This window comes from Trichinella spiralis, assembly GCF_000181795.1.
Source record: "Trichinella spiralis strain ISS 195 chromosome Unknown Scfld1, whole genome shotgun sequence".
Classification (NCBI taxonomy): domain Eukaryota; kingdom Metazoa; phylum Nematoda; class Enoplea; order Trichinellida; family Trichinellidae; genus Trichinella; species Trichinella spiralis.
Genome location: NW_003526940.1, coordinates 2067013 through 2084257, shown reverse-complemented (window position 1 = coordinate 2084257; position 17245 = coordinate 2067013). Strand labels below are relative to the sequence as shown.

The 17245-nt window shown below is 36.7% G+C and overlaps 8 protein-coding genes and 1 non-coding gene across 9 annotated transcripts; 5 read left to right on the top strand and 4 right to left on the bottom strand.

The window, feature by feature from the left end:
- The first annotated feature begins 689 nt into the window (after positions 1 to 689).
- Positions 690 to 3397, top strand: Tsp_11064 (hint module superfamily). Its single transcript, XM_003381915.1, has 3 exons — positions 690 to 950; positions 2273 to 2896; positions 3389 to 3397. Exons 1-3 carry the CDS (start codon positions 690 to 692, stop codon positions 3395 to 3397), a joined length of 894 nt encoding a protein of 297 aa, XP_003381963.1.
- Positions 3398 to 5668: 2271 nt separating this feature from the next.
- Tsp_11063 (hypothetical protein) lies at positions 5669 to 6566 on the bottom strand. The gene is made up of 3 exons (XM_003381914.1): positions 6419 to 6566; positions 6169 to 6350; positions 5669 to 5839 (listed from the first exon to the last, which is right to left on the bottom strand). Exons 1-3 carry the CDS (start codon positions 6564 to 6566, stop codon positions 5669 to 5671), a joined length of 501 nt encoding a protein of 166 aa, XP_003381962.1.
- Positions 6567 to 7710: 1144 nt separating this feature from the next.
- On the bottom strand, positions 7711 to 10142 carry Tsp_11062 (glyoxalase family protein). The gene is given in 8 exon segments (XM_003381913.1): positions 7711 to 7776; positions 8009 to 8145; positions 8193 to 8260; positions 8433 to 8573; positions 8914 to 8981; positions 9375 to 9473; positions 9493 to 9613; positions 10042 to 10142. The coding sequence occupies 8 exon segments, from the start codon at positions 10140 to 10142 to the stop codon at positions 7711 to 7713; spliced, it is 801 nt and encodes a 266-aa protein (XP_003381961.1).
- A 71-nt stretch (positions 10143 to 10213) lies between these two features.
- Positions 10214 to 10285, top strand: Tsp_11061. Its single transcript has one exon. It is a non-coding gene; the product is annotated as a tRNA-His (tRNA).
- Positions 10286 to 10528: 243 nt separating this feature from the next.
- Positions 10529 to 10958, top strand: Tsp_11060 (hypothetical protein). Its single transcript, XM_003381912.1, has 2 exons — positions 10529 to 10665; positions 10697 to 10958. The coding sequence occupies exons 1-2, from the start codon at positions 10529 to 10531 to the stop codon at positions 10956 to 10958; spliced, it is 399 nt and encodes a 132-aa protein (XP_003381960.1).
- Positions 10959 to 11250: 292 nt separating this feature from the next.
- On the top strand, positions 11251 to 11683 carry Tsp_11059 (conserved hypothetical protein). The gene is made up of 3 exons (XM_003381911.1): positions 11251 to 11258; positions 11324 to 11486; positions 11552 to 11683. Exons 1-3 carry the CDS (start codon positions 11251 to 11253, stop codon positions 11681 to 11683), a joined length of 303 nt encoding a protein of 100 aa, XP_003381959.1.
- Positions 11684 to 14928: 3245 nt separating this feature from the next.
- On the top strand, positions 14929 to 15621 carry Tsp_11058 (putative PH domain protein). Its single transcript, XM_003381910.1, has one exon. The coding sequence runs from the start codon at positions 14929 to 14931 to the stop codon at positions 15619 to 15621; it is 693 nt and encodes a 230-aa protein (XP_003381958.1).
- Positions 15622 to 15757: 136 nt separating this feature from the next.
- On the bottom strand, positions 15758 to 16555 carry Tsp_11057 (conserved hypothetical protein). Its single transcript, XM_003381909.1, has one exon. It carries the CDS (start codon positions 16553 to 16555, stop codon positions 15758 to 15760), a length of 798 nt encoding a protein of 265 aa, XP_003381957.1.
- A 24-nt stretch (positions 16556 to 16579) lies between these two features.
- Tsp_11056 (conserved hypothetical protein) lies at positions 16580 to 17041 on the bottom strand. Its single transcript, XM_003381908.1, has one exon. The coding sequence runs from the start codon at positions 17039 to 17041 to the stop codon at positions 16580 to 16582; it is 462 nt and encodes a 153-aa protein (XP_003381956.1).
- Positions 17042 to 17245: the final 204 nt, after the last annotated feature.

The window sequence follows — 17245 nt, the reverse complement described above, 5'->3', positions numbered from 1 at the left end:
TGTAATAAGCTTTTTTTAATGTTTACGAAGAGAAAATGGTGACAGCATTTCACAAGTGAAAGTTTTGTTGTGAAGCATGACATTTTTGTTGTGATGAGATGCAAACAGAGTGTCGTTTGACCATGTGTAAACAACAACAACAACAAGTGACAATTTGAAATGGCCATTTTATTGTACCGTAGAAGAAGAGAAAGCGAAAATGAGAAGAAACGCACACACACATAGAGAGAGAGAGAGACGGAGATGACCAATGAGTGAACAACGCTATGGTCGATTATGAATAATTGTGAAGCATGTGATATTATTGCCCAATTTTTACAACATCAATAAATCCGGTTGTTCCCTTTAATGTAAGATGAGATGTAAATGAAATTGGGCGAATGTAGCAGTAAAAGATGATGAAGCGTGCTGCTTTTTGCATCCAATAAGGAAATGGTAGGCAAGGTGGTCGTCGAAGAAAGCAAGATCCAGTTGTGCGTGTGTACGGAGAGGACGTGATCTAATTTTAAACCAGTTAATATTTATATTTTAATAATGTCCCAGATTTTGTTGAAATTGTCTAAATTTAACATCTCTGCTTTATAATATAGCATTATATTCTGCTTGTTTGAGTATCTTCATACGACAGCAGCGCTTGTTATCAATAATAACAAAACTTGATGCGATCAATTTCCAAACTGCCATTTCCAATGTTCAGCTTAATCTTCTGCATCATCTCCTGTTGGTGGGGTGGAATTGTGGCCGTTCACGGTTTGACTTGTCCGGATGAGACGGATGCCAAATCGTTCATCCAGCCGCAGTTGGTCAAGAAATCTTCTTGCCAAGAGATCATGCGTCACGAATGTTTGTTCATTCACGAAGCTCGGGACAAATGTCCATGCCTTTGTGAACGTCTCATCCAATCCGTCGATACTGCCGAACAAACTGTCGTGGCAGCGGAAAGTGAAAATGTAATTATTAAAAAAAATTTTTTTTTTAATTATTTTAATAATTCATATTATTTTCTAATTTGCCTAATTTGATAGAACAGTCAGTCAATTATTCTCTTTACACTTATATCAATCATTACGTGCATTTTTTTGTATGAATTTTTTCTTTATTTTATTTTTTTAAAACCGATTTAATAATAATTAATTTATTGATGTTTGACAAGTTTCATGTTCAAATGTGAGAATATGAAAAATGTACGCGTTTGAAAAATGTGACAATTGTTGTGTGCAATTTATCTGAATCGGGTCAATCAGTAAGTTATGATACGACAACTGATGGGCGTGTTTATGAAGATTAAATTCACTGATCAAACAAACGAACAAATTAACAACAATAGCATTATGGAAATAAATTTGCAGATTAAGAAGCAGATTTTTTTAATGTAAAATTTAAATGTGTTTTATTGAAATTTGAGAATACATTTCAATAAAATGATTCAATTTTTATTCATACCATAACAGAGTTATCAGAAATTAATTATTGATCTTTAAATTAATTCGAATATCAGTTGATACTTTTATTGAAATTTTATGCAATAAAAATACTGCTCAATTTATTAATTCATGTTCTTTTAATTTTTTGTCTGCATCAATTCATTTACTTGATTATTAAAATGGTAAAATAAAAAGACCTTCTAATGAAAATGAAGATTTCAATAATAAATAATGGAGATTTTATCATGATTTGTGAATATTAAAATCATTCATTTATTGTTTGATAGCATAAATGAAATTGATTAGATAAACAAATAAATATTCTGTTCATCAATGTTTAGCGGCGATTTGCATGGAAATTATGAATGAAATTGAATTGATTCATCAACGTTGATAAAAATTTTTATAAAGTTAAATTATCAAAAAATATCTTTATTCTATGCTATGTTCTATGGTAAAAATTGCAGTATTACAGCAGTGATGAAGAAATGGAGGAATTGTTTAAATTTTATCAATAAATGCAAATAATTGAATTTTGTGGATTCTCATTTTCAAAGAAAACAGGTCAACATGAAATCAGATTTGATGAAATAATTACAACTTCTTTTATGACATCTTACACTTTTGCAAATGATATATCGTTTGTAAACTGGCTATTGTTGTAAATTTTCACCTTGAAAGCATTTGAAGAATTTTATTGCACTTCAAATATGCAAATGAAATAATAGTAATAATACAAACGATACACTATCATTGCAATGAACAAACAATATTCTTTTGTGTAATGATAATTTTATTTAATTTTCTCCTTCTCTTGCACAAATTGAAATTGTTTTTCGAAAAATTAGGGACGTGCCCGGTGCTTCCACGGCGATTCCATTGTCCAAACTGAACAAGGTCCAATGCAAATGAAAGAAGCCCTCGGAAAATCAAATTTGCGTGTTCTGGCACGCGATGCCGATCAGAATTTAGTCTACTCGCCAATTACCAGCTGGATTCACGCGAACAAAGATCGCTCAACTGAATTTGTGCAAATTGTCACGGACAATTCGAAAAAGCTTCTACTGACAGATTTGCATTTGATTTACGAAAGTGATTGTCAAGGCGGACCAGCTAGATCCGTAATGGCCAAAGATTTGACCGTCGGCAGATGTGTCTATACGATGGATGAGCAACGTCAGCAGCTTCGTGAAAGCACAATCACTAGCTTGAGACGCGAAATTAAAGCCGGATTCTATTCACCGATCACTGCAGAAGGAAATATTGTCGTCGACGACGTGTTAGCTTCGTGCTTTTCCACTGTTGGAAGCGAAGGTTTGCAAAAGATCGCGTTCGCTTATATCGGTTGGCTGCGGCGGATGTTGGCCAGCATTCTACCAGAACAACTCTATGAAGTGATGATGTTCAGCACGGCGGTTGGCGATATTAAACTTCCCTCTCTGCTTGTCGGCTTGATTGACATCAGCAAGCACGTGATCCACTAGTGGCCGTAATAGTTAATTTTCAAAAATTATGCATTTTTTTACTTTAATTATAGCAGATGATTTCGAAAACTTTATGCACTGCCAAATTTTCATTCAACAAATGTATAAATTCCTGTGATAATTCAACTTATTTTATTTAAACTTGTTCTATCCAACATTAAATTGAAATTTTTGTTTTTTAAAAATAAAAATATTTTTTCAATAGTTTTGGAACTTTATGTCACCTGTGAGAACTGAAACTTATATTATTTACAAAATCTATTTTTTTTTTCTTTTTGTGAAATATTTATTAATTAATGTTAAACTCTGAAGTTTATTTTTAAACATGGCAAAGATTTTTACATTAAATCATAGATATGAATAAAAGTCATCTGAATTAGTATAAACGTGCATTTATTCACCAAACACTTTACAAAATTTTATTTAGTAAGATGACAAATATATTATGCTCTGAATATAAGCTACATTTTATTATTTCAGAATGTCTAAACAATTTCATTTTTTTAATTTTCCTGCATACGTATTATTTTTGCTCACATATATATATATAATTTTAATAAGAACTACTAAAATAAAATATCTGCAAAATGTCAAAAATATTTCACAAAAAGAAGAAAGCCTTTAATTTGTAATGTCTGTAATAACTATATAAATGGAAATTATTTGCTGGAAACTGAAATGGTGTTCATTTTGAAAATATATTCTGAACTATTAGTAAAAAATTTTTAATATAACATAAATGAATAGCATTTAAATATTTCGTCCTTCGTTTCAAACTGCTTCATTTACCAGAAGAAACAATTTTCTTCATTTCTGATTAAGATGAATAAATTGAAGTTTTTTTTGTAAAACTTTACATCCAATTTTCCAAATATTTGTCAAGACTGTAATAATCAACTATCCATCCGCTAATATGCAGAAATTTTTTCAAAGTAAAAAAAATTTTTTAGTTGTTTAGAATTTCACTAAAACGCACTAAATGTTCACACAAGCCACAGCTAAACCAACCTCTTCAGTGCAAGACTGCTTACAACTGCAACAACTCTTCTATACATCTTTTTCTCAGGTAATTATAATTTTACACTACAAAGTCATAGTAACAGTTTGGATATATTGCATTGCTCACGTAGAACATCAGTGATAATATTCACATATGATTAAGTTTTACTACAAACAAGTGAAGTGATAATGTCAAACTTCATTGCATTTAAAAGTTATTTTGTTACATTTGTTATTATCATTATCGTTACATTGTTTCTTCTTCACTTAAAATTGCTTTGTAAAGAAATATGCCTTGCACTGAAATTAATTACCCCAAAAACAGCATTATGATATTAAAACGCGCAACACTTTCTGTGAATTCTTCTCACATAAGCACATTATGCACACAAAATATATCATAAATGCATTTTCTCCCTCTCCCTTCATCAACAGTGCAGCGTTTTTTTATATATCATTAAATATCCTTTTACATCTCATGCATATTTTTATCAGAACACTACGGTATTAGCTAATCGATCTTTCATGCTAGTGGGAGTATTGTGCCACTGCTTTGCCGATGTTCTCGCAACTGTTCTTATGACCAGCCATCCGTTAATTTTGGTCAGTACATTACATTAGCTCTCAGCTGGAACAAGGACTGAATGAACATGATTAAATTGGAGTTGGTCAAAGCTAAATAAAGGCAATTTTGGTTTTACACCATTTCCAATTTAGGTTTCAGCAGCAAGTTATTATTCATTCACAGCATATTATTTTAAAATGCACGGATATTTGACTGTTAGATTGCGATTTATTTAAAATACATTTACTTATAAATAATCGCTTAAAGTAGGTGCATGGTTTAAAATTATGATGTCTAACATTTTACAGATCAGCGTTAAAAAGATTTTCATGCATATTTTTTTCTCATGTATAGTATAATATTCTATTTTGTACAATTGTATTTATGATTTTGCAAATGTAAAGAAATTCAGTTGAAAGCAAATTATTGTACTGACAATTTTAATAATTTTTTGCATATTAAAAGCGTTTTTTAGGATTAATTTGAAAGTTCATTTAATAATTTCTTTTAAAACAATGAATATATTGAATTTGAATATTAAAAAAATTAAATACTTTCTAATTTGACATGCATTGAACGTTCAGAATTTTCAAAAGAGGACAGAATTCATTTCATCAGTGTCGGAAATATGATTTCAGAAAAAATCCACTTTGTAATGAACGTCAACCTTCGATAATGATGTTACACAAAAGATGAACAATAGAATAAATAAATGACATTTTTCATCGGATCATTTGTATAATTTTGTTTTTTTTTCTTTGGATAAATAAAAATGTGTGCTTCATTTCTTCCATTGACCTATAATTTTCATTGTGAAGCAAGCATTTTAAATTTCCAGTTTTTGAAATAAGCTTTTGAAGGAATTTCTTTTTTTTCCATTGAGCATGAAGAGAAAAGTTTGCTAATTTTCAATGAAAAAAAAATTTTCTTGGAAATTCTTGAAACATCAAGTTTGAATAAGCAATTTAATTTTGAGAATATGATAAAATATAAAATGAGAACAATTGATTAATTTAATTAAAATGAAATAAATATTATAATGTGTTTTGAATGTAAGAAAAGTGTTTTCGAATAATAACTTATTGCTGTTGTTCCAACTGCTTATCACCTGAATTTTGATTTGGGAAAAAAAATCTGCATAAAAGATTTATTTCGCAGGTCGAAGACGATTTTGTAGCGTCAAAGTAATTTAGGCTTTATGCGTTCAAATCCATGAAATTTCCGTCAAAAATAGCCGTTGGCTGCAAGTGTGTTGAAATCAAATCGACACGCTCCCTTTCGCCACCGCCCCTTTCCGTTCCAATTCCAATGCAGCAGCAACAAGCGTGATGGAATGATTTTCGTTCAAAACAAAACAAAACAGCACGCTTTAAATTCATTTACATTAAAAAACAAACAAATAAACAAATAAATAAATAAATTACGAAAACAAAATTTACCCAAATAAAAACAAAGCTACTGTTTGCTACTGTGAAGATGAAGAGAGGATAAGAATTTTTGCTTTTTGAAAATTATACAGAATTGACCAAAAATAAAAAGACTATTTTTCTGTTTGTGTATTTCTAAAAAATTAGAGACAAAAAATAATTGAAAAATAATTTGTGACAGTTTGAGGAACCTGAAACAAACAAAGCGCGCACGAGATTTTGAAAAGCTTTCAAAGAAAAATGCAAGCGATCCAATGGGAAAAAAGAACCAATTGGCGGCAGATGATAATTTCAAGCAAGTCAATATCCGGTCGTTGCCAAGGACAAGAAGATGTGAAAAAAGGATGTAGGGAGCAAGTTTTGTGCGGAGAAATTTCCAAACCGCCCCACACTGCTTGCAGCAGCAGTTGGCTTGATGAAATTGATTGCCCGATATTGGGGATTGGTTTTCCTGCAAATTGGAACAGGTCGAAAAAAGTGCTTGACACAATTTTTCCACTTTTAAAAGTTCTACTTGACCATCCGACTTTTGTACATCCCAAAAGACACGGCCAGACAAAAAGATGCACAAGCTTCTGCTTGAGCTCGGCTTGACGCTAATGCTGATCGCCACAGTGGCTAATGGCGCCGCCATGTGCCCAGGCGACGCCGGAGAGAGGACCTTCATCCAACGTCAGCTCAGCTCGAAACGCTCCTGCACTGAGCTAACAAGAACCGACTGCCTGTTCATTCATGAAGCTAGAGAAAAATGCACCTGCACCTGTGACAATCTGATCGCTTCCAACGTTCAAACTGAAGCTATAGCTGAGGTATACCCACCCGCATGCATGCACACATACGTACACAATAATTACTCGTTATCTTTCTTCGAATACATTTCTCCTTTCTTCAATTATTCATTCGTTTACTATTAATTCATTATATAAAAACAAAAAATAATTTTTAAGTGAAAATATTCCATCTACAGTATCCTCGAAAATTACACCCCATGATTTCATATTTTTTCTTATTCCAAGGAATTTTCAAACTTATAAAAACAAACTTGAAATTTCATTGCTCATTTCAATCAATTTTATCTATCATTGAAAAAATGTTAGACATTAAAAAAATAACTGAAAAAACCCATTCTTTAACAGCCGCTTTCAGTGAACTGATTAAAAAATATCTATTCAATTAATCAATTTCATATTCTTCTTGGTTATCAATTATTCGACAATTTTCACTCTTATGAGATAATAATAATGGTGTGATTTTTCAGCCAGCTGTTGAAATGGTGGAAAATGGAGGACGCGCCAGATGCTTTCACGGAGACGACTGGGTTTTGACCACCAACGGACGTATGCAAATGAAACATCTTTTACAAAAAAAAGATGCTCAAGTATTAACGCGTAGTGAAAATGGACATTTGGAATACAGTCCGGTGATGACTTGGATCCACGCCCAAAAGGAGACGAAAGCTCAGTTTATTAACCTGGAAACAGAATCCGGACACCGACTTTCACTGACACCGTTGCACATGATTTACCAGACCAACTGCGATGGCAAAGAGATGGTTTTGATGGCTGAAAAAGTTGCCGTTGGAAAATGCATCTTTGTTAAAGCTGACAACGACAAACTTGTCGAATCGAAAGTCGTTTCCACGAGCAAAGTCGTCAAAACTGGCATCTATTCGCCGATCACAACTTCAGGGAGTATTGTTGTCAACGACGTGCTTGCATCTTGCTTTTCCACCTCTGCTAACGAAGATATCCAACGACTGTTGTTCAAATATGCCTCTTTCGTCTATTCATTATTCACTTGCCCTGCGTCACTCATCTCGGACTCTTTTTCCCACCAACAACAAGACTATGTAGAAATTCCCAAGCTCTTGTTGGGTGCTTTGAATTTGCAAAAATATTTAATCCAGTAAAAGTCTAAGTTTTTTCATTAAATGCAACTGTTTTTTTCCAATGAATTTACTTTCTTTTCAAATTCACAATATCAAGATGTTACTGTTCCAGAAAAAAAAATCTAAAATATTCTTCACATTACCCAACTATTTTGAGAATGTCATTGTTGTGTAAAAGAAGAAATAATGCTAGGTAATGTGGATGGATTAAAAATTTCAACGTAATATCCATCCGGATCTTGAATAAACGCTATTCCTTTCATTTTTCCATCATCCGGACGTTTAACAAAAGTTACATTTAATTTTTCAAAACGAGCACATGCTTCGTACACATCCGGAACGGCTATTCCAATGTGACCTGCAACATTAAAAATGTGATAATTTCTAAAAAAATAAACTGTATACCAAAGCCTCTGGGTTCTTGATTTCCATTATGATAAGCTTGATCTGGATCATTTTCAGTACCCCAGTTACTAAATTGTTCTAGTCATTAAATAATAATAAAACATAAATTGAATGAATAATGGATTATAAAGTGAACTAAAAGTACAATTTAAGAAAACTTTGAAAAATTAAAATTATATCTGACAAAATTAAAATTATCTGCATTTTCACTTCACAGAGAGTCGTGCAATTCAGTCTTACTGAGTTAATTCCAGAGTTGCTCTTCTGGAAAATGTCCATTCTATAGCTGCATTGGAATCGCCAGGCTTCAAACTGATATCTTCATATCCCAAGAAATACAATGAAAACTGCATGGTGGAAAAATCCATACGGTGAAGTAATCTAACAAAGTAATTAGTTGGAATTAAAAAAATCTTTTTAACAAAATTTTCACAATTTTCTTTTTCTAATTCCATAAAAAATTTAATTATTACATTAGGCTATTCATGATTTACAAAGAACTTAAAGTCATGTGAGAATAAAAGCAAAAGAAAAGTGAGAAAACGAGACTTTTTTATTTGCAATAGTTGAATAGAATTTCAAAATTCTACAGTGCAGTGCTAAGCAAATAAATAATACAATTATTCAATAAAATGTCCGACATTTATCTATAAAATAGGTAAAAGGAATTTTTCAGCATAATTAAAAATGGAAAAATGTGAAACTTCACCGAAAAACTTACCTCATGCCCAAAACTTTAGTGTAAAATTCTATCGATTTTGCAGGATCTTTTATTCGAAGCATTGTTTGCTGCATAAAGTATTTCTAGAATGTTGTAAAACCTCAGGAGTGATTTCTTCGGTTAATTAAATTTTTTGATACTGAAATTTCATTTAGTTTGAAATAAAGTTTCAAAATTAAACACTGAATACACTGATATCTAACTGTGAACAAATGTATACTAATAATAAAACAGGATTAAAAAACTAAAAAGCTTCAAATTCATTACAAATAATATTTAAAAATCAAATGAGTTAGAGTTTTAAAAATGTAAAGAATGACCAAATCATGTAGATTTCAAAATGGCACTAAAAATAAATAAACAAGAGTTGAATTGATCATAAACTGAAATTGCACGTCCTCAAAATGTGAAATGATGTGAAAAAAAAGAAAATTTGGCAATCGAAGAATCAAAAAGCTTACATTGGTCGCAGGATCAGCATTATGACAATGAGCTTTGATGATGGCTTCTTCGCATGGCATCAGATTTTTTTCTCCAGTCGACATTGATCGCTTTGCAGACTAAAGAAATGCAGAAAACAGCGCAAAAAAGACTCCAGCCAAAAGTGGGAAATGGTTGTTCAGGTGCTTTTGGAGCAATTTGTACACCAGTAATTTTATATTTCTTCCAAACGTTCTTGAAAAATGTTGCTCGCATAAATCTAAAATAATCATATTCACAAAATATCCACCGTACGCCATATAATTCATGCACAATTCATCTTTAACTTCATATTTATTTACAAAAACTAAAATATTTAACATGCGAATGATAAAAATTGATCCAAATCATTTCAATTAAAACTAAAGTTTCAGAAACTGCTAAACAAATATCATTTCATTAGTTTAAACTAAAAAATACATAAATTATCAAAAACTAAAGTAATTAATACCATAATATGTTTCAACAAATAGATTGACATATCATCCAACATTTCATACTGTAAGTACGGTCATTTATTTAATAAAGTAACAAAATTTTATACATTTAAAATATTTAATGCACTGCACATTACAGAAAATGTAGTTGCATTTTTCACTTAAAAAATATTTGTTGAACCATACATTTAAAAACTGAAATAAAAAAAACTGTAGTGCAATCTTTGCTTCATGAAAATCAGGTAAGTTTCCATTTTTTACATAAATGCATCTCTGAAAGTGATTTCTAAAGTTGCATTCGATGCGTAACATGCTTTGCACAAAATTAATTACAGAACATTCAGATATACTTACTTTAACTACGTCTACCACAACTTTCAACAGCCGTGATCGTCTAGTGGTTAGGACATTGCGTTGTGGCCGCAATAACCCAGGTTCGAATCCTGGTCACGGCACAGCTTTTTACATAAACCCATTTTTATCAACATGACGCTTTCAGCAAATTTATTATGTAATTTCCACTTTCCCTTAATTATTAATATTTATCTATTTATTATAAATCACATTGGTGAGCTTTCATAAGCGCAGTTTACTTTCGGTTTTCGTTTAATATTGAACTTAAAAGGATTTAATACAAAAATTATGTATAAATTTACTGAACTATGAAATGCAGGAATGGAAAAAAGAGACAGTAAATGATGTTTTGTTGCGAACGCAATTTACGCACAACTTCATCTTCAGTTACAGTAAAGTGTTTTTCAATTTGCATCAGAAGCAATTCTGATTATCCGCCCGCGATTGCCCGCACAATCGAGAGTGAACCAACAAAACTCAGGTGAATAAATCGCACAGTTTATTCAATGCAGTACACAAATAGGTAGAGAAAACATTGCAACAAAGACCCAGCGGTCATTTAAAGAGACTCCTACAGACCATGCAGACCTGTCGAAGACAACTGGACAATTCACAATACGGCAATCCTGCACCTTGTGCCTCAAACGCAAAGTAGATGCCCAAATACGACCGGATGACTGCGGAATACTCATTGAGTCTTCGTCGGTATCGAAATCTCGTGACTCTTCTCCACCATACCAAACCTTCTCACAGCAAGTGGGTAGCTGTTCGTAGAGTGGTGTCAACCTCCTTGCAAGAAAAGTGAACACCATGTCATACTGTCATACGAGAGTGACAGCTGCAATTCCTACCGCGCCTGGTAAGGCTGAGCTCCCTCTGAATGCAGACGGTTGGCAAACGACTCCAATTCCCTAAAGTTCCGTAGGATCTGACAGCTCTTGGATTTCGAAAAGCGATCTCATTTCGGCGAATCGCCGGGGTGTTGATGGAAGTGGTAAGCAGATCGCCCAACCCTAAAGTGTTTCTAAAGAAACAGGATCCTCCTCGAAAAGGCGCACAGCATGTAATGCCGGCGTGAGAAAGGTACCGCTCAAATTCCCTACGCGCCTGATAAGGCTCAGCTCCGTCTAATTCCACAGTGTTTGCAAACAACTGCAATTCCCGAAAGTTCCGTGGGATCTGACAACTCTTGGATTCTCTCGGCTTAAAAGCGATCGCTTTTCGGCGAATCGCCGGCGAGTTGATGGAAGTGGTAAGCAGATCGCCCTGCCACTGAATCATCCTCACCTCCCACCGATGGACGTTAATCCTGCCTTAATACTGGCAGTTCTTCCTCATCCTTTTGCTTCTGGAATTCTAACTTGCAGAAATGTGGCCAGGCTTCCGTTGATATTCTCGTTCGCGTGACGTTGCTGCACAGCGTCGGCATGGTCAACGCCTTTACGGAGTGCCGCGGTTCTCCAGCCAAAGCCACAAATCGTGACTTCTGCACCTCGTGACTCGCGCTATTAGTAGCGTGTACCGCGATCAAAAGTACCTCACCTTTGAGGTCGAGCTCGTCTGTCACATCCAGCCTCATCAATAATCATTCTACTGCCGTGTCGAACAATCAGCTAGCGGTCATTCTTTCCCTAGGGGTGGTGTGATAAAGGAATCACCGCTTTCCTCATCTTCCTCTTTTCTGGTTATACCTTCTTGTTCTGTGCCCGACTGGAAAGCAGATGAAGCTCAAACGAGCCATCTCCGCCAGAACCTGACGTCGATGAGGATCCGCTATGTATGAAGCAAGTCTGTATAGTCTGACGCCTTCTGTGAATCCATGCAAATGGGGCAACCATTCGCAACTGAAGCGTGAAGGAATGTCGCCATTCGCTTGCGTCTTCTAATCAAGTCGTCTTGTCGGGTGGTGGTGGTCTTTGATTTACCGGTGTTACCTTTGTGGACTAGGCAACAAGACTCAGTCAGCATTTCCGTGTGATCCTAGATGAACCGCACAAATGCTGTCAGATAAGATCGTGCAGTCTCATCTGCCTTCGTCACCACATACCATTTGATCTTTGTCACACGCGGTAACTTCTCTCTATTCAATATTATGATCTGCGAGTTCGGCCGTCCGAGAGTACTTTCCTAACGCCATCAAAGTTTCGACACTTCGGTGTTCGTGATCACAGAGGGCCTCCAGAGCGTCAGTCTTCTAATCACAGTGATCGGTCTGACAAAGCGTTCTTTCAGACTTCGAACTGCCACGTAATAGTCGGCATTCGCGGCAGACAGGTCAGCAAAGAGCAATTGATTCTAGTGTCTCACCGAACAGGCAGCTCACTTTGCCGTCCGTCTTCTTTGCAGCAATTCATGTCAACTTTGCAGCATCTGACTCATTTGTTATTTTATAAACACTGGTCTCAAATTGGTCCAAAAACCCCCGAAATTTCGTGAATTGCCACCATCAAATTTCGAAGATCACAGCGCGGCAGTCGAACATTCTTTTCAACCTCTGCCGTCCTGATCCTCCTGGAACCCATTTCTTCCGCCTGCCCTGCTCTTATCAGAGCTCGGCCTTGCTTTTTCTGAAGGAACTTTTGCCTTCTTCCCCATCCGGGCTTTGTTCCAATTCTGCCGGGAGCACATCCGCCTCACAATAGAGCTCCTCGGTCACCGAGACCTGCTCCGTGACTTCTTCCGACTCGCCGCACAGTTGATCGAGCTCCTCCAGCAGCAGGTTCAGCTTTTCCTTGTTCACAGCCGACTTTTTCGATTTCGCTTCGACATTCACACCTTCGATCACAACCACGACCTATCCGTAGATCGCTGGTTCCATAGATCTCTGACGACTCCGGCTGGGAAGATCAAATGTTGAGAACGCAATTTACGCGCAACTTGATCTTCAGTCATAGTGGACTGCATTTTTCTATTTCCGTCGGAAGCAATTTTGACTATCTGCCAGCGATTGACCAGCGTGCACAATCGAGCTTGAAACCACAAAACTCAGTCGATGAATCATACTGTTTATCCAACGCAAGGCATAAACAGGTGGATGAAACACCGCAACAAAAGTCGTAACACAACAGAGCGGCCACAAGGTTAAAAATCATCTAACCCGTCACGTAACCAGCAACCACCACACTGTCAAGTACCTACACATAGTCGTGGAGATCTTCAGGTACTAGCGTGTGTACTGTAGTTTGGTTATCCATAGTCAAGCAGTACAGAGTTGCGCGAGTTACCAGATAGACCGTTCAGGCCAGCTTCCAATGGCTGGGCATTACGAAGTCTCCAATGGCAGATTTCGAAGTTCTCTGTTTCATATACTGTTAACTGAAATTTGAAAAATTTGTTGTAAGATTGAATGGATATCAATGAAAAGAATAAAATGAAATTGAAATGTATTGAATTCAGAGTAAAAGTGAAATGTTATTATTATTTGGTTTTAATTTTACGAGAACTTTTTTGTTCAACTTGAAAATTCAAATTGAACTTACCAGAAAATCGATAACTTTTTAAAGTAAACAAATTTTCAATATATTCAGCGAATAATGAATTCAATTTTAATTTATCGGTTTTTTTCCAAATTAAATAAAATTTTTTAGAAATATTTTGGAAAAAAAATCAATGCAACTGTAATATTTCAATTAGAGGTGCCTTACTGTAGAACATTGTAAAAATCTTTCGCTCACTGTTGTCCTTTTTTGCGGATAAAATAAATTGTACGAAAAAATTATTTTAAGCAAAATTTGCAAGTTTCTTTTTGTGATTGAAATTTCATAATTAATATTTAATAGTTCCGCAAACGATGAATAAAGTTGAAAATAGTTGTTCCATTTTTTTGTCCACTTGACAGAAGCCGCATTGTATACAGTAGAAGCAAATATATTTTAGTTCTTGATTACCTACAAAATGTGCAATTCTTTGTTGACAATGCCGTTGTTTACTCTGCAGAAAAGACTTTGCAAATGTAATTATTATGGTCACAAAATCCAATTGCCGTTTTTGCATCGGTATATTTTTATTTTTTATTTTTTACACATGTTGACTTTAATTTTAAGCAGTGTGAAATTGGAGATGTATACTGATTTGAAAAATAGAATATTCTTTTTATTGTATTTTTATTTGCATTTCATTCATTTCACAGTTGCAAATTTTATCAGTTGAATTGAATTTTGTATGAAATTTATTGAGAATTCCAGTTGAGAATAATGTAGTTTGCAGAAAACAGCTTTTGCCTTGTTAATCAATATACCTTGAACACAAGTTTTCAAAGTGAGAATGCGAATAATGTTTTTCTTTCATTTGTTATTCCACAGAATTATTAAATTCATTTTTAATTTAATACGTTCATTTTTATTCATTCAGAATGTGAATTGTCTTTCATTTTGAATAACATCATTATTCCTAAAATTTGCATTGAGGAAATGTTAAATTAAACTAGTCACAGAGTACAAAGTATGTTTTATTATTTTGTTTATGTATTAAGAATGAATTTTTAAAATTTTTTGATTAAAATGATGCGATTTGTTGATTGTGTTATGACATATTTGTAGGCAATTTTTTGACAAATGAATCAAGTATGAGGAAGTGATTTATAAGTATAATTAATTGGCAGCAGCGTGAAAACCAATTGATGGCATATTTTGATTTTGAAGAAGATAAGAAGTATTTTTATTTGCAACTTGCACAATGAACAAGTTTCGTTGAACAGTCGGCCAGCAGTGAGAAAAGTGGTGGAATTTGAAGTTTGAAAAAAAGAATGACAACGATCGTCTACGGTGACAAGAATGACGTCATCAAGGAGGGTGTACTGTTGACTTACCGTGATCCGTATTACGATCCGTTCGGCGTCGGCAAGTCGGCCGACTACGGTCCGGGTCGGTCGGATTCCACTTGCACGATAAGGGCGGTGCTGAAGGCGAACGCGTTGCTTGTTTACGACTTGGAAACGGTGCCGTCGGTTGGGTCGATGACGGCCGAATTGGAGATGAAATTTCTGGTCGTATTGGAACGTTGCGTGGCCGAGCTCGAGGAACCGCTGGTCGAGTTGCCGTATCCGTTCGTGGTGGTCAACTACGGACGAAAGTTCTACTTTTCCTGCTTCGCCGAAGAGGACCGTTCCGACTGGGTACGGGCAATTGTCGGCTGTTCTCAGGAGATGATCCAGGCGAAGTTGGCTCGCTGCCAGGAGCGTCTCAGTTCGGCGTTGCAACAACGCAGAGAATACAGTTTGGGCCATTTCGTCGAGGCGGGCTTTTTTCCCGAAAACGACCAGTTGTTCCACCAAAATGACCAATCACTGACCGCTTGGCGGGCGTTGCTCCAAAGTCAGTCTTTTCGAACACTCTACTCTAGACCAATTGTTCGGCATTTTCAATTTGAACAAACCCAACAACAACAACTAGTACTACTACACTTCTACGAATGCATGGCCGAACCAAAGGTGGTGTGAACGAATAAAATGGAAATTTGTTTATTTATTTTTTAAATAATTAATTATATTGTTGTTTCTTTTTTCTTTTCGTCAGGTATTTTCGACTGTGCCGAAACAAGTGTTGAATTGTTTGCGCAATTTTTTCAAACACATCCTACGCTATTTGGAATGTCTCGACTACGTGCCGAAAGAGGTGGAAACGAAACGCCTCGCGCACGTGGATCAACTTCGCTCGCTGTTGGCCAAACTGGACCGCGTGGGCGGTTTCATGGACTCGTTCCACGGCAGTCCTTTCAAAGCGAGCATTGTGAAACACGTCGACGAGTTCGAATTCTACCCGACCAATTTGCACCTGCAAATCTTCGACTACGGTAAGCCGGCTGGCCGCGTCGATTATTTCACCTGCGGTGCATTTGCCGCCCACGCGGACGGCTTCGCCGGCGGTGGTTTGGAGCGGCTGCAGGCGACGCTGTGCGACGACTGTTTCTCGGACGGCTTGTTCAAAATGGACCTCCGTCAAGTGTGCAGTCGTGTGGAGACGTTCGTGGGCGTGGAAAACGCGCTGCGAGAGATGCGGTTGTGGTCGATCGGCTTGTTCGACTTCGACCAGTGTGGTGGTGGTGGTGGTCGAGCGGTGGACGCGTCCGAAACGCTGACGCTGTGCCGGCAGTTCGTCGACCGTTGTCGAACGTTGCAAGCGACTCTGCACGGCCAGTTCGACGCCCACGGTGGTCAGTTGACCACGTTCACGGAAAATTTGGCCGAATGGTACGAAGCTGACCGGTGCCAGCGGACCGACTCTGTTGACCAGGGGCGTCGGTGGCGTGTGGAAAGCTTCCGGTCGAACAGCGACGATTTCGAAGCCGAACTCGCCTCGTTGCACACGAAAATCGAAAACGTGGTACCGATTTTGGCGGCCGAACAGTCGGATCCACTTGTCGTCGACCACCATCCCACTACTAGTAGTCGATCGCAACTAATCGAACAACTTCGACACGGCTCGAATTTGGTTCTCGACCGTCTCCAGTCGTTGCAGGCGACGCTCACGCACAGCTACTTGCTGGCCATGCTGCTCCGCTTGGACGGCTCGTCGCAGGCGGGCAAATTCTATTCCACCTTCTATCGCTCGGGCGCGGTCATGTCCCAGCTGCTGACCAGCGTCGTGGCCGCTCTGTTGAATACTCTGTGGAACAATGACCAGCGCCCGATTGGGCAGTTGTGGAGCCGTTGCGGCGCTCTGGTCGTCATCCACTCGTATTTGTCCTGCAACGCCGACGAGATGGCCATGCTCGAAGACATGATCTGGGCGGTCAAGCTGGCCAGACGTCAGTGTCGATTCAAGTTGATCCTCAACGACGCTTCTACCACTTGCGTGCCGGTCGTCGAAGGACACCTCGGTTCGTTTACGGTATATACATATATACATATACACATACATATATATATATATGTGTGCGTGCGTGTATATGTACATATGTTTGCGTTGCAATTTGCAGGTCGTTTTGTTTGCAGGTCAGTTTGCCCGTACCGTCGGATAGGTGGCACTTGGTGCCGGAAAAATTGCAAACTGGCGAGTGGTTTCACGTCTGTTTGGTATTGTTCAACGTGGGCATCAATTTCAATCAGTCTTTGGCGGTGAAAT

Bases quoted from the DNA above. Each gene is read 5' to 3' on its own strand.
- Tsp_11056 (XM_003381908.1), bottom strand. From the start codon at position 17,041: ATGTATGTGTATATGTATATATGTATATACCGTAAACGAACCGAGGTG.
- Tsp_11063 (XM_003381914.1), bottom strand. From the start codon at position 6,566: ATGAAGGTCCTCTCTCCGGCGTCGCCTGGGCACATGGCGGCGCCATTA. The intron at 6,351-6,418 runs GTCAAGTAGAAC...TCCAATTTGCAG, and splicing joins GGATGTACAAAAGTCGGATG to GAAAACCAATCCCCAATATC. The intron at 5,840-6,168 runs GTTCTTTTTTCC...ATGAATTTAAAG, and splicing joins TTATCATCTGCCGCCAATTG to CGTGCTGTTTTGTTTTGTTT.
- Tsp_11064 (XM_003381915.1), top strand. From the start codon at position 690: ATGTTCAGCTTAATCTTCTGCATCATCTCCTGTTGGTGGGGTGGAATT. The intron at 951-2,272 runs GTAATTATTAAA...TCGAAAAATTAG, and splicing joins TGGCAGCGGAAAGTGAAAAT to GGACGTGCCCGGTGCTTCCA.
- Tsp_11060 (XM_003381912.1), top strand. From the start codon at position 10,529: ATGTTTTGTTGCGAACGCAATTTACGCACAACTTCATCTTCAGTTACA. The intron at 10,666-10,696 runs GTGAATAAATCG...TATTCAATGCAG, and splicing joins AGTGAACCAACAAAACTCAG to TACACAAATAGGTAGAGAAA.
- Tsp_11058 (XM_003381910.1), top strand. From the start codon at position 14,929: ATGACAACGATCGTCTACGGTGACAAGAATGACGTCATCAAGGAGGGT.
- Tsp_11059 (XM_003381911.1), top strand. The intron at 11,487-11,551 runs GTTAATCCTGCC...TCTAACTTGCAG, and splicing joins CTCACCTCCCACCGATGGAC to AAATGTGGCCAGGCTTCCGT.
- Tsp_11062 (XM_003381913.1), bottom strand. From the start codon at position 10,142: ATGTTACGCATCGAATGCAACTTTAGAAATCACTTTCAGAGATGCATT. The intron at 8,982-9,374 runs GTAAGCTTTTTG...TACTTTATGCAG, and splicing joins ATGCTGATCCTGCGACCAAT to CAAACAATGCTTCGAATAAA. The intron at 8,574-8,913 runs GTAAGTTTTTCG...TTACTTTGTTAG, and splicing joins ACTAAAGTTTTGGGCATGAG to ATTACTTCACCGTATGGATT.
- Tsp_11057 (XM_003381909.1), bottom strand. From the start codon at position 16,555: ATGGTGGTCGACGACAAGTGGATCCGACTGTTCGGCCGCCAAAATCGG.